The 12646-nt window shown below is 45.8% G+C and overlaps 1 protein-coding gene across 3 annotated transcripts in view; it reads left to right on the forward strand.

Moving 5' to 3' along the window:
• SNAPC3 (small nuclear RNA activating complex polypeptide 3) overlaps positions 1-12646 on the forward strand; it is a 50119-nt gene that overhangs the window by 33036 nt on the left and 4437 nt on the right. For all 3 annotated transcript variants that reach the window (XM_002708086.6, XM_089317341.1, XM_089317350.1), the window contains 3 exons: positions 518-667; positions 7766-7848; positions 10901-11065. In XM_002708086.6, the coding sequence (XP_002708132.4) occupies positions 518-667; positions 7766-7848; positions 10901-11065 (398 nt within the window). The remainder of the gene's footprint in view (positions 1-517; positions 668-7765; positions 7849-10900; positions 11066-12646) is intronic.

A 12646-nucleotide genomic window follows, 5' to 3' on the forward strand; every position in this document is an offset into this window, starting at 1 on the left:
CGCTGTGCCACACTATACCATGCAGGGCCACTATGTGTAGCATCAGTCTTGGACAGGAGGCAGAAAGGAGAGAGGGGAAGGCATGAACTACCACCTTTACTGGGGGTTCCCTCGGCAAGGCAAGGCAGTAGAGCAGGGTAAACTATTTGGGATTGACTAGTTGGAATAATTCCAGCAGGATTTGGTGCCTCAGGGGTGTTCCCTGTTGTCTGATACCTGGCCTTTGATTTAGGTTGATTTGGTACCAGAGGAAATACTGGTTTTGCAACTGAGAGTAAACCAAAGAGATGGTTTTGTAGTTTGGGCTCTGGATTGCAGGAGAGTTGTCAACAATTTTGACTATTTCTTTGGCCCTTTGACTAATGGCTATAAAATAAATACAGAATCTAAGAGAATATAGTTAGAACACCCAAGTTATGGGAACAACTTAAATTAAGAAAACTAATAAACTTATGTTAGATCTGGTTGTTACAGGATTCATGGTTGGGTAGCCATTTCTTTGCTGTTTGACTTTCAGCACAAAGAACACAAACCTTACCAGACGATGCTGGTGTTGGGCACTCAAAAGCTCACGGAACTGAGGGATTCAATTTGCTGTGTCAGTGACCTCCAGATTGGTGGAGAATTCAGCAACTCTCCTGACCAGGCCCCTGAACACATCAGCAAAGTAAGGTGATTCCCTACTCATGGCCCTGCCCCATCAAACAAAAGGAAATGATAGCAGTAAGCTAAGGCCATAGTGACTACTCTGGTAGGCTCAGAAATATCCCAGTAAATGGTCTTCTTCCATGTGGTTCTGTCTTTCCTTCCCTTTATCTTCAGAACTTTTTCACAGAGGAGGCTAGACTTTTGTTATATAAATATTCTTAAGAGTTTACTTTCCTAGTTGGTGTTTCTCAGTGTGGTGCTCTCAAAGGGCAGAGAAGCCCCATGTACCCATTGTATAAGGATAAAAGCGAAATGGTAGACTGTTCACGAAGTTCACAGAAGGGATTGCTACCTAATAGAGCAGAAGGGCGTTGATTCTTCTGTTTTTCAGTGAAGAACAAGGTTGAACTAATTCTGTTTGCTGATGCAATTCTGGGAGGAATCCGCCATTTACCACCCTAGTTGAGGAGAGTGGAAAGACAAAGTAACAGTGTACTCTGAGGTTACATTAGGTTAATAACAGAAGTAATTTCTTAAAATTGTCTTTCCATATATGTTGATGATTCCTGCCCCCTCCCTACCATCTTGGAACTTGGTTAGCTAAACTAGCTAAAGTATTGACAATATAGAGAAACTGGTTAGTGATTAGTTTCTATGGAAAATGAAAATTAACTGTTATTCACATCACTCATATCTTCTATAATACCCATTTATATACTGAGATAAGGGAACGTTATTAATGGATAACTTAAGATTTACATGGAAAATGTTATCATTTTAGAGTTTACCTTGTAATTAATAATTATGTCAAAACACATTGTTGCTTAAATTGCGTAAGACAGAATTCTTTAGAAATATTTTATAATGAACAAAATTTTGTATATACTAAACTTGTTTTTTTCTTTTCTTTTTTTCTTTTCTTTTTTGACAGGCAGAGTGGATAGTGAGAAAGACAGAGAGAAAGGTCTTCCCTTTGCCATTGGTTCACTCTCCAATGGCCGCCGCGGCTGGTGCGCTGCGGCCGGCGCACCGTGCTGATCCGAAGGCAGGAGCCAGGTGCTTCTCCTGGTATCCCATGGGGTGCAGGGCCCAAGCACTTGGGCCATCCTCCACTGCCTTCCCGGGCCACAGCAGAGAGCTGGCCTGGAAGAGGAGCAACCGGGACAGAATCCGGTGCCCCGACCGGGACTAGAACCCGGTGTGCCAGCGCCGCTAGGTGGAGGATTAGCCTATTGAGCTGCAGCGCCGGCCATAAACTTGGTTTTTTCTAAAACAATACAATAGTTATCCTTTATAACTTTTTTTTTTTAATAGATTTTATTTTTTGGAAGGTAAAGTTACAGACAGTGAGAGGGAGAGACAGAGGGAAAAGTCTTCCATCCACTGGTTCACTTCCCAAATGGCCCAGTGGCTGGAGCTGAGCCAATCCAAAGCCAGGAGCCTGGTGCAGGGGCCCAAGCACTTGTGTCATGTTCCACGGCTTTCCCAGGTCACAGCAGAGAGCCAGATTAAAAGAGAAGCAGCCAGGAATAGAACCAGCACCCATATGGAATTCCGGCGCCTCAAGCAAAGGATTAACCTACTCTGCCACAGTGCCAGCCCCACCTTTTTTTCTAAAATCCTTGTTTACCTCTTCTAAAGGTTTAGAAGTATATTAAGGGGCTGGCATTGTGGCATAGCAGGTAAAGCCACTGCCTGTGATACTGGCATCCCATCTGGGCGCTGGTTGACTTCTTGGCTGCTCCACTTCCAGTCCAGCTCTCTGCTGATGGCCTGGGAGAAGCAGTGGAGGATGGCCCAGGTCTTTGGGCCCTTGCTACCCATGGGGGAGACACAGATGAGGCTCCTTTCTTCGGTCTGGCCCAGCCCTGGTTGTTTAGCCTTTTTGGGGAGTGAATCAGCAGATGGAAGATCTCTCTGTCAGTTCTTCTCTCTCTATAACTTTGACTTTCAAATAAATGAACAATTCTTTTAAAAAAGAAAAAAAGTATTTTAGGGGCCAGCGCTGTGGCATAGTAGACTAAGCCTCTGCCTCTGGGGCTGGCATCCCATATGACTGCTGGTTTATGGCCCGGCTGCTCCTCTTCCAATCCAGCTCTCTGCTGTGGCCTGGGAAAGCAGTGGAAGACGGCCCAAGTGCATGGGTCCCTGCACGCATGTGGGAGACCTGGAAGAAGCTCCTGGCTTCAGGATTTTGATTAGTCCAGTTCTGGCCATTGTGGCCATTTGGGAGTGAACTAGTGGATGGAAGACTTCTCTCTCTCTATCTCTCTGTAATTCTGCCTCTCAAATAAATAAATGAAATTTTAAAAAATTAAACGGCAGATTTGATGTTGTAGGAGACAGGCATGACATTCTATCTTTTTGTCTCCACAATTATCTGTGAGGAAGGTCAGAGCTTTTCTCAGGTTTTACCTGAGGAAGTAGAGGGTCAGTGAGATATATAGTGACTGGTCCAAGGAGTAACAGCACAGCTCACCTTGCGAGAGTACTGATGCCAATGCAAGGTGAGCTATAAAAGAGAAAATGAAGATAAGTAAGAAAGAAAAATAGAAGCCTCAAATAAGTCAAGAAACTCTAATGTTAGAGTAAAATTATTTTAATATTTTCAGATATCTTTAAGATGTTATGTAACGTGTATTATCTTATATATGTAAGATTATATTTATCTAATACATATCATATATATCTAGATATTTTAGGATTTTAAAATATTTTAATATATTATTGGATATTGTCTATAGGTAAAAATTGCTTTTTTTTTCTTTTTAAATTTAGTTGAGAGGGAAAGACAGAATAGTCTTCCATCTGCTGGTTCACTCCCCAAATGGCTGCCATGGCCAGAGCTGGGCTGATCTGAAGTCAGGAGCCAGGAGCTTCTTCTGGGTCTCCCATGTGGGTGCAGGGCCTAAGGACTTGGGCCATCCTCCACTGCTTTCCCAGGCCATAGCAGAGAGCTGGATTGAAATAGGAGCAGCTGGAACAGGAGCTGGCACTGCAGGCGAAGGCTTAGCCTACTGTGCCACAGCACTGACCCCCATAGATTGCTTTTGATTCTCACTACAATCTTGTCAGATTCAGATATGGTTATTCCCATTTTACAGGTGAGGAGACAGAAGTCTACAGAAAGATTGTTATATACTCAGGGTCCCGGTGCTCTTAAGCGAAAGGTTAAGGAAAAGAACTCAGGTCTCTGACCCTCATCCAGGGTTTTATTTTTCAGCATACGATGAAGGATGAGTCTAAATAGAGCTGTCCTCAGCTGTAGTTGCACATTGTTTCTGGAGAGTTTTGGGAAAATGCCTGGGCCTGGGCCACATCCTCAAAGACTGTCATTTAATGAGTCCGAGTCAAGACTTGGTCTTTGGTGGTTTTGAGATTCTGTTATGTAGTCAGGAATAAGATCTATCCCTCTGACAGCAAGTCTGATAGAATGAAAGTGAAGAGTTTACTGTGCTCTGACCATGGTGCCTAGGGCAAGATTGCTAGAGTAAAAATAGAAATTCACGTTGTTTGTCCATGAGTTACTGTGTTTGCCACAGTGGTTAAGATGCCACTTGGGATGCCTACATCCTGTATCGGAATGCTTGGGTTTGAGTACCAGCTCTGCTCCCAATTCAGCTCCTGCCGATGCGTGCCCTGGGATGCAGCAGGTAATGGCTCAAACATTTGGGTCCCTGCCACCCATATTGGAGACTCAAATTGAGTTCCTGGCTCCTGGATTTGGTGTCAGCCCAGCGCTGGCCCTCGCAGGCTTTTGGGAATGAACCAGCAGTTAAGAGCTAGTTCACTCTCTCTCACTCTCATCCTCCCTTTACCTCTCAAGTAAATTTTAAAAGAAAAAATAAAATATAAAGAGATATCCACTGATTTATTCCCCAGTGGCCACAATGACTGGAGCTGGGCCAGACTGAAGCCAAGAGCAGAGAACTACATCTGTGTCTACCACATGGATGGCAGGGGCCCAAGTACTTAGTCCGTTTTCTGCTGCCTTCCCAAGTGCATTAGCTGGATTGGAAGTGGAACAATGGAGAGACCCTAACCAGAGCTCCGATATGAGATGTCAGCATGGCAAATAGTTTCTAAATCTGTTGTGTCACAGCGCCAGCCCCGGGTTTACTTAATTTCTAATTGGGTTCCTTTCTTGAATCTCAGGAGAATATACAAAATTAAAGCAACCCTAATTATTTTTTTTTTATTTTTTTTTGACAGGCAGAGTGGACAGTGAGAGAGAGAGACAGAGAGAAAGGTCTTCCTTTGCCGTTGGTTCACCCTCCAATGGCCACCGCGGCCGGCGCGCTGCAGCCAGCGCACCGCGCTGATCCGATGGCAGGAGCCAGGAGCCAGGTGCTTTTCCTGGTCTCCCATGGGGTGCAGGTCCGCAACCCTAATTATTGAAACAGCAATAGGATAAAAATTGAAAATAGCAACAAGGATCACATCATATGCCTTGATCCCTGAACAGTACTTGGCATGTAGTAGGTTTCCTTTACATTTTAAACATGGAGCAGGCCTTTCACCCAGTGGTTAATGTCCTCTCCCATTCGCCGGAGGAACGACACTGGACCCTGCACTGTTCTCTTTGCCCAGCCCTTCCCGGGTTTGCTGCCATTCCCTCACTCGCGGAGGAATGACGCCGTCCCGGGTTAGCTGCCGCCCCACCCCCACCCCGCTGCCGCAGAGGAGCGGCACACCGCCGGCCGGCTCTCTCGGGCTGCTCAGATGTTCCCGGTGCATATTGTCTCCCTCTTTTACAGTCCTCTTCCACCAATCCATGCTCTGCTTACCCACATGCTGAGCACGCTGCTCTCCTCCAATCAGGAGCAGGATCAGCTCCTGCAGCTTATCAGTCAAACTGGTGAGGCAGCTGTGTAGAAGTTGTTTGCTGTCTCTCAGCGCCATATTGTGGGAGATTGGATGCACAGAATTAGTCTTAGTTCCAGTAATTTAGTCTAGTCTCAATTGCTCCCCACAGTTCCCCCTCTCTTTTTATTCTTTGGCGTTGATACGTGCCTGTCTTCGGTGCCCCGCGGCACACACTCTGCTCTGCTCTGCTGAAGTTGCCCAAAGGTGCTTACAGTCCTAACAATCAGGCAAACCGAATCCGGGTCCTCTCATCGCCATGTTGTGGGGAGGTTTTTAGGTGCTGATGCGTGCCTGTGTTCGGTGCCCTGCGGCGCATACTCTGCTCTGCTCTGCTAGAGCTGCCCACAGGTGCTTACTGCCTTGCTAACTGAATCCGAGCCCTCTCATTGCCGTGTTGTGGGGAGACTTATTGGTGTTGATAATGTGCCTGTCTTCAGTGACCTGCGGCGCATACTCTGCTAGCCGCCCGCAGGTGCTTATCACCTTACTAATCAGGCAGACCGAATCTGAGCCCTCTCATTGCTGTGTTGTGGGGAGGCCTTTTTTTATTTTTCTCTATTTCTCTCTATCTCCGGGCATTCTTATTTCTCTCATTTTACTTCTATCTCCCAGCATTCTTATTCCTCTCATTTTACTTCTATCTCCAGGCATTCTTATTTCTCTTATCCCTGCGGGTTCCCGGCGTCCGCCCCGCGGTGGCTTCTGGCGCCCCGCCCCGCGGCGGCCTCCCGGCTCTGCGTGGCTTCAGCCCGCGCTTCTCTTATCTGCGCGGCTTCCCAGCTCCTCGCGCGCTCAGCGGTCTACACACCTTTCGCGCTCGCCCCCACGGCCTCCGCGCTAGCCCTGCGCTCTTATCTACTCGCGCCCCGCGTGCTCTCTCTGCGCTCGGCGGCTTCCGCGAATCACGGCCTAGCTCACGTTTCCACTACCGGTTTAGTTTCCAGTCTAAGTTCCCCGGGCTAACCTGACGAATTCCAACCTAGCTTACGTCTCTGCTTCTGGTTTGGCTTCCCGTCCTTTGCTCCGTGGGCTAATCTGATGAATGCCAACCTAGCTTACGTCTCCACTTCCGGTTTAGTTTTTCGCCTTTTGCTCCCCGGGCTAACTTGATGAATCCCAACCTAGCTTACGTCTCCGCTTCGGCCTACCCCCGCAGCTTCACTTTCCCTAGCTTATGTTTTTCTCTCCCTGGTACTTTTCCTAGCTTTCTTCCAGCAATATTTCTCTCTCATTTCTCCTAGCTTCTCCCCACAGCCCGTATCCGAGTCTATGCCTAGGCTTTCGCTAGCTTCTCCCGGCACTTTTTCCGTCCGGCTTTTCCCTAGGCTCTCCCTAGTCTCTCCGATATTTTCCTGCTTCTTCCCTCCTAGGTTTCATATTCGAGTCACGGCACCATTATGTCGCTCCCCCATTCGCGGAGGAACGACACTGGACCCTGCACTGTTCTCTTTGCCTGGCCCTTCCTGGGTTTGCTGCTGTTCCCCCATTTGCGGAGGAACGACGCCATCCCGGGTTAGTTGCCGGCCCCCCGCCTCCGCGGAGGGGCGGCACCCCTGCCACTTTCCCCGCTTCCGCGGAGGAGCGGCACACCGCCAGCCGGCTCTCTCGGGCTGCTCAGATGTTCCTCAGATGTTCCTGGTGCATGTTGTCTCTCTCCTCCTTTATAGTCCTCTTCCACCAATCCATGCTCTGCTGCCCACACGCCGAGCACGCTGCTCTCCTCCAATCAGGGGCAGGATCAGCTCCTGCCGCTGCGTAGAAGTTGTTTGCTGTCTCTCAGCACCATATTGTGGGAGATCAGATGCATAAAATTAGTCTTAGTTCCAGTAATTTAGTCTAGTCTCAGTTGCTCCCCACAGTTAAGGTACTAGTGTCCCACATCACAGTGCCCAGGTCCAGTTCCCAGCTCTAGCTCTTGACTTCAGCTTCCTGACCATGCAGACCAGGAGAGGCAGCAATGATGGCTTGATTAATCAGGTTCTCGCCATCCACATAGGGTACCTGGATTACAAAAATCCTGGCTCCTGCCCCTTGCCCCAGCCTCGCCCTGAGCATCTGGAGAGTAAAGAGTGGATGGGAACTCTCACCATCAATCTATTTCTAATAAATAAAAAATAATTTTTAAACAGAATTTATGACCTGAGAATGTTGTGAAGTTCCATAAGATGATTGCAATAGATACATGATTTTTATGATATATAAACTTTGTGTTAATGCCAATTGTTATCTTGGTATGTCTGTTCTCTTATAGGACCTGTACAAATCAGCCTTCTTTTACTTTGAAGGCACATTTTACAATGATAAAAGATACCCAGAATGCAGAGATTTGAGCAGGTATGGTTTCCAAAAGTCTTCTCAAAATACTTTCTTATTTGTAGTTCTGAAAGTAGTGATACCTCCACAAATCTCATCATTGGTCTCTTAAGGATCTTTGCCAAAGAGTTAAATTTTATTTTTGATAGACGGGAGAGTTCCTGTACTTTAGTTTACTCCACAGATGCCTGCAACAGCCAGGACTGGACCAGGTCTCCCATATGGGTGTCAGGAACCTGGAAAAGCAGCAGAGGATAGCCCAAGTCCTTGGCCCCTGCACCCATGTGGGAAGACCTAGGCTCCTGGGTTTGGCCTGGCCCAACCCCAACTGTTGCAGTCATTTGGGGAGTGAATGAGCAGATAGATGATCTCTCCCTGTCTTTCTACAACTCTTCTTTTCAAATAAAAAATTAAACCTTTTTTCTTTTTAAAGATGGTAAATAGAAATTATTAAGTATTTGCCATTGTTAAGTAGCTTCCCTCTTTTTAAATGTGAATGTAGAAAAATAGTGAATATTTAAATCCAGTTTAAGTAAATCAAATATCTCCTTTAAAATGATGTTCTGAAAATAGCATTTTTGTTTGTTTGTTTGTTTCTTTTGTTTTTTTATTTTTTGACAGGCAGAGTGGACAGTGAGAGAGAGAGACAGACAGAGAGAAAGGTCTTCCTTTGCCGTTGGTTCACTCTCCAATGGCCGTTGCAGCTGGCGCGCTGCGGCCGGCGCACCGCACTGATCCAATGGCAGGAGCCAGGTGCTTATCCTGGTCTCCCAAGGGGTGCAGGGCCCAAGCACTTGGGCCATCCTCCACTGCACTCCCTGGCCACAGCAGAGAGCTGGCCTGGAAGAGGGGCAACCGGGACAGAATCCGGTGCCCCAACCGGGACTAGAACCCGGTGTGCCGGCGCCGCAAAGCGGAGGATTAGCTTAGTGAGCTGCGGCGCCGGCCCTGAAAATAGCATTTATGAATCGCATTTAAATAAGTTTTCTGAAGGGCAGAATATCCCTTGACTATCGTTTATTTTAGTCATAACTTAGACAATAAACATCACAACCCAGCTTTGGTTCCCATATTTTATTCACTTATTTCATCACTTAGAAAAAAATTAATGTCAAATTCTTGAAAGAAAGCTTCAATTTATTTTAAAAGCTGTATTCAAATAAAGATAAGATCTGAATATAAATCATTTGTGCTTATTTTCATTTATGGCTGTTCATTGAGTTTTTACATATCATGGAATTGTATCATAGTCTTGAATGAATTTCTTGTGATCTTCATGTGGCTGCATTTATTTGAGAGAAGAGAGGCAGAAGGGGAGGGAGAGAACATGAGCAGGCAAAAGAGAGCGAGCCTCCTCTCCACCCCATCTGCTGATTCACTCCCCAAATGCCATTGACAGCTGGGGGCCAGGTATAGGCCAGAGCTGGAACCTAGGAAATTAGTTCAGGTCTCCCATGTGAGTGACAGAAACCCGATCATTGAGTCATTCCCACTGCCTCACAGAGTCTGCATCAGCAGGAAGCTAGAGGCAGGTATCCAACTTTGCCTGCTGTCTGATACAGGCTGCAGGTGTATTAACTGCTAGGCTAGACACACCCACTCCACAGCCCCATTTAAAGCATCATCTTTAATGAGTGTTAGTAATACATTGGCAAACCTTGATGAATCCAAAATTCCATAACAGTTTACATCTGTGACATGACTCTTATACTCTATATGTTGTTCTACATTTTCTTCTTTTTCGGTGGATTAAAAAACAGGTCTGGGCAGATGGTATTCAGTCTCACAACTCTGCTCATAAGATTAGCAGCCATTGCTGTTGAGCATATGAGTCCGGTTATGCTGAGCTTTGAAGCATAAACACGCTGTTGTGCATTAGGCACCTATCCTGCTAAGGATGGCACATTGAAGTGCCGGTATTATGGCTTAGCTGATTGGACCACCCTTGTGACATCGGCATCCCACATCAGAGTGCTGGTTCAGCCCCAGCTGCTCTCCAGATCCAGCTTCCTGCTGATGCACCTGGGAAGACAGCAGAGGATGCTACAGCGCTTGGGCCCCTGCCACTGATGTGGGAAACCAGGATGGAGTTTATGGCCTGGCCCGGATCTGGATGTTGTACCCATTTGGGAAGTGAACCAGAAGATTGAAGATCTCTCCCTCTCCCTCTCTCCCTCTCTCCCTCTCCCCCTCTCCCCCTCCCCCGTCCTCTCTCCCCCTCCCCCTCTCCCCCTCAAATCAATCAACACAAGGTTTAAGAAAAGATGGCATGTTGACAGTGATGCTACTACCTTCATCAGTGTTTTGCTTACTTGCATAATCCAGTTTAGAGTACACTAATGACAGAAACCAAATCAGTTTGTAGGTTTTATTCACTACAGCATTACTGACCAAAATGTCCAAGCTTCCATAGTAGTCTACTGCTTTTCTAAACACATCTCGCAGTTGTTCCTGGTCAGCCACATCACACTGCTCATCCAGGGTAGCTTTAGACTTCTCCTCTGCTTCAAGATGTCAGTCCACCAGTGCTGCCCTGACACCTAGTGCAGCAGCACCTCTGCACATGCTGTGCCCAGATGCTGCGCCCCCAGCTCACCAGCACCTCTGGGCCATTCACATGCATGGTCTGGCCACTGCTCAGCTTGAGCACCAGGCTAAGAGGTATTAAAAATATTAGATATTCTCATTGTATGTTAACATGTTTGTGAAAATGTGAAGTTTTTTTTTTTTTAAAGTAAAATGGTATTATTATACATTTTACATCCAAACTGAAGTGATAGATATCACATAGCCTCCAGAAAACTCACTTCCTGGAGAGGTCAGTGTTGAAAATGGCAGGTAACACCTTAGTATTATTGCAAAGGCAGATTTGTCCACAGGGACCACATTTTGAGAACTGCTGCTGTAACAGGTAAGGAAGAACTTAGTGTTTGTGGAATTGATGTCAAAATGGCAGTTGTCCTGTTAAATAGGTGAGCCAGGTTATAGGAAATCCTGCAGTCCCAAACCCTCTTCTGTCGTTTTTAAGTTTTTGTGGAGCAGTGTGCTATATCCTTGTCTTTTCTTCCCTCAGCACCATCATTGAGTGGTCAGAGTCCCATGATAGAGGCTATGGGAAGTTTCAGACTGCCAGAATGGAAGATTTCACCTTCAATGACTTGCATATTAAACTGGGCTTTCCTTACTTGTACTGTCACCAGGGAGATTGTGAACATGTTGTGGTCATTACCGACATAAGGTTAGTGGCAGCATTCACAATATTTCCTTCTCTTTATTTCACAATATAAAAGTAGAGGTGGTTAACAGCAAAACTCATCGTGGCAGCTTGGTTTGAGAGCAGCAAAAATGAATGTGTGTTTCCTATGCATTGGCCAACTCTCTGTGTCGATCTATAACTCTGTTGGTCATATTTTTGAAAATCTATTAAAAATACTTTATTATTTATTGCAGGGTTAAAATATGTAATTACTTTTAAAATGTCTCCATTTCTATATTAAATAGCTATTATTCAGGTAGTAGCTATCCATTCTGTTTATCAGATAGGCATACAGGCCCTTTGTACATTTGCAACTATAATTCTGGGTATCTTGTCCTTTTGCCAAAATTTGAAGGACAGAAAAGGAACTGGGGGAAAGGAAAAGTAATTCTAATATTTGACAAATGTTCAGTCTTAATTAGTTTCAACAAAGATTTTAATTGGGCAGAAGCTAAATGGCCTAAAAGAGATTTGGAGGGGTTAGTTATGGTTTTTGTTTGTTTTTCCATAGCTGTTACCTTTATTCCTCCTAAGACTCTTCATTTCCACCTTAAGGAAGTATCAGCCTACGAAGGACCAATATGTAGGAATAAGCTCTGCCCTGCTGGTTCATTTTCTGAGAGCATTTTTAAGTTTTTCATGGAGCGATAATATATCCATGTTTTTATTGTATCAGTCATAGACATTGACTCTTTTACAGAGTCCCTGCTTCTACTTCTTTGGAACTTAGTGACTGGTCCTCAGAATTTTATATGCTATGCATTCCTTCTCAGGAAGCTTCCCGAGGGCGTCCTTCACACCGAGAGTAACTATGAAAAAGGCAGTGCAGAGCAGAGAGCAGCCCCAAAGGGCTTCTCAGAAAGATGGACAGAGGGAACACCAGTGCTAGCTGCATGGCAGATCCAGATAAGCTTGGTTCAGAGACTGGAACCAAGGAGCATGGAGGACTCAGAAGCTTGCCTGGGGACGGGGAATCAAACTGATAGACCTCCTATTGATGTTTACCCCATATGGAAAGTATTTTCAGCATTTAATCAGAAAATAAGGACCTGAATCAGTGACAAGCATGCTGAAAAATAAGCGGATGTAAGCAAGAGAGAATAAGTAGCTAGAAAAAAGTTACACAGTGAAAGAAAAGTGAAGTTGGCTGGCGCCACGGCTCACTTGGCTAGTCCTCTGCCTGTTGCACTGGCACCCCGAGTTCTAGTCCCAGTTGGGACACTGGTTCTGTCCCGGTTGCTCCTCTTCCAGACCAGCTCTCTGCTATGGCCCAGGAAGGCAGTGAAAGATGACCCAAGTGCTTGGGCCCTGCACCCGCATAGCAGACCAGGAAGAAGCTCCAGGCTCCTGGTTTTGGATCGGCGCAGCGCCCTGGCCGCAGCAGCCATTTGGGGAGTGAACCAATGGAAGGAAGACCTCTGTTTCTCTCTCTCTCTCTCTCTCTAACTCTGCCTGTCAAAAAAAAAAAAAAAAAAAAAAAAAAAAAAAAAGTGAGGTTGGTTATGTGGCTTAGGTGGAAGTGGTGTTAATTTGTCACAATTTAAACATTAAGTTTCTGCTTAC

The sequence above is a fragment of the Oryctolagus cuniculus genome, chromosome 1 (genome assembly GCF_051225735.1).
Source record: "Oryctolagus cuniculus isolate XC-2025 breed Fujian yellow rabbit chromosome 1, ASM5122573v1, whole genome shotgun sequence".
In the NCBI taxonomy this organism is placed as follows: Eukaryota; Metazoa; Chordata; class Mammalia; order Lagomorpha; family Leporidae; genus Oryctolagus; species Oryctolagus cuniculus.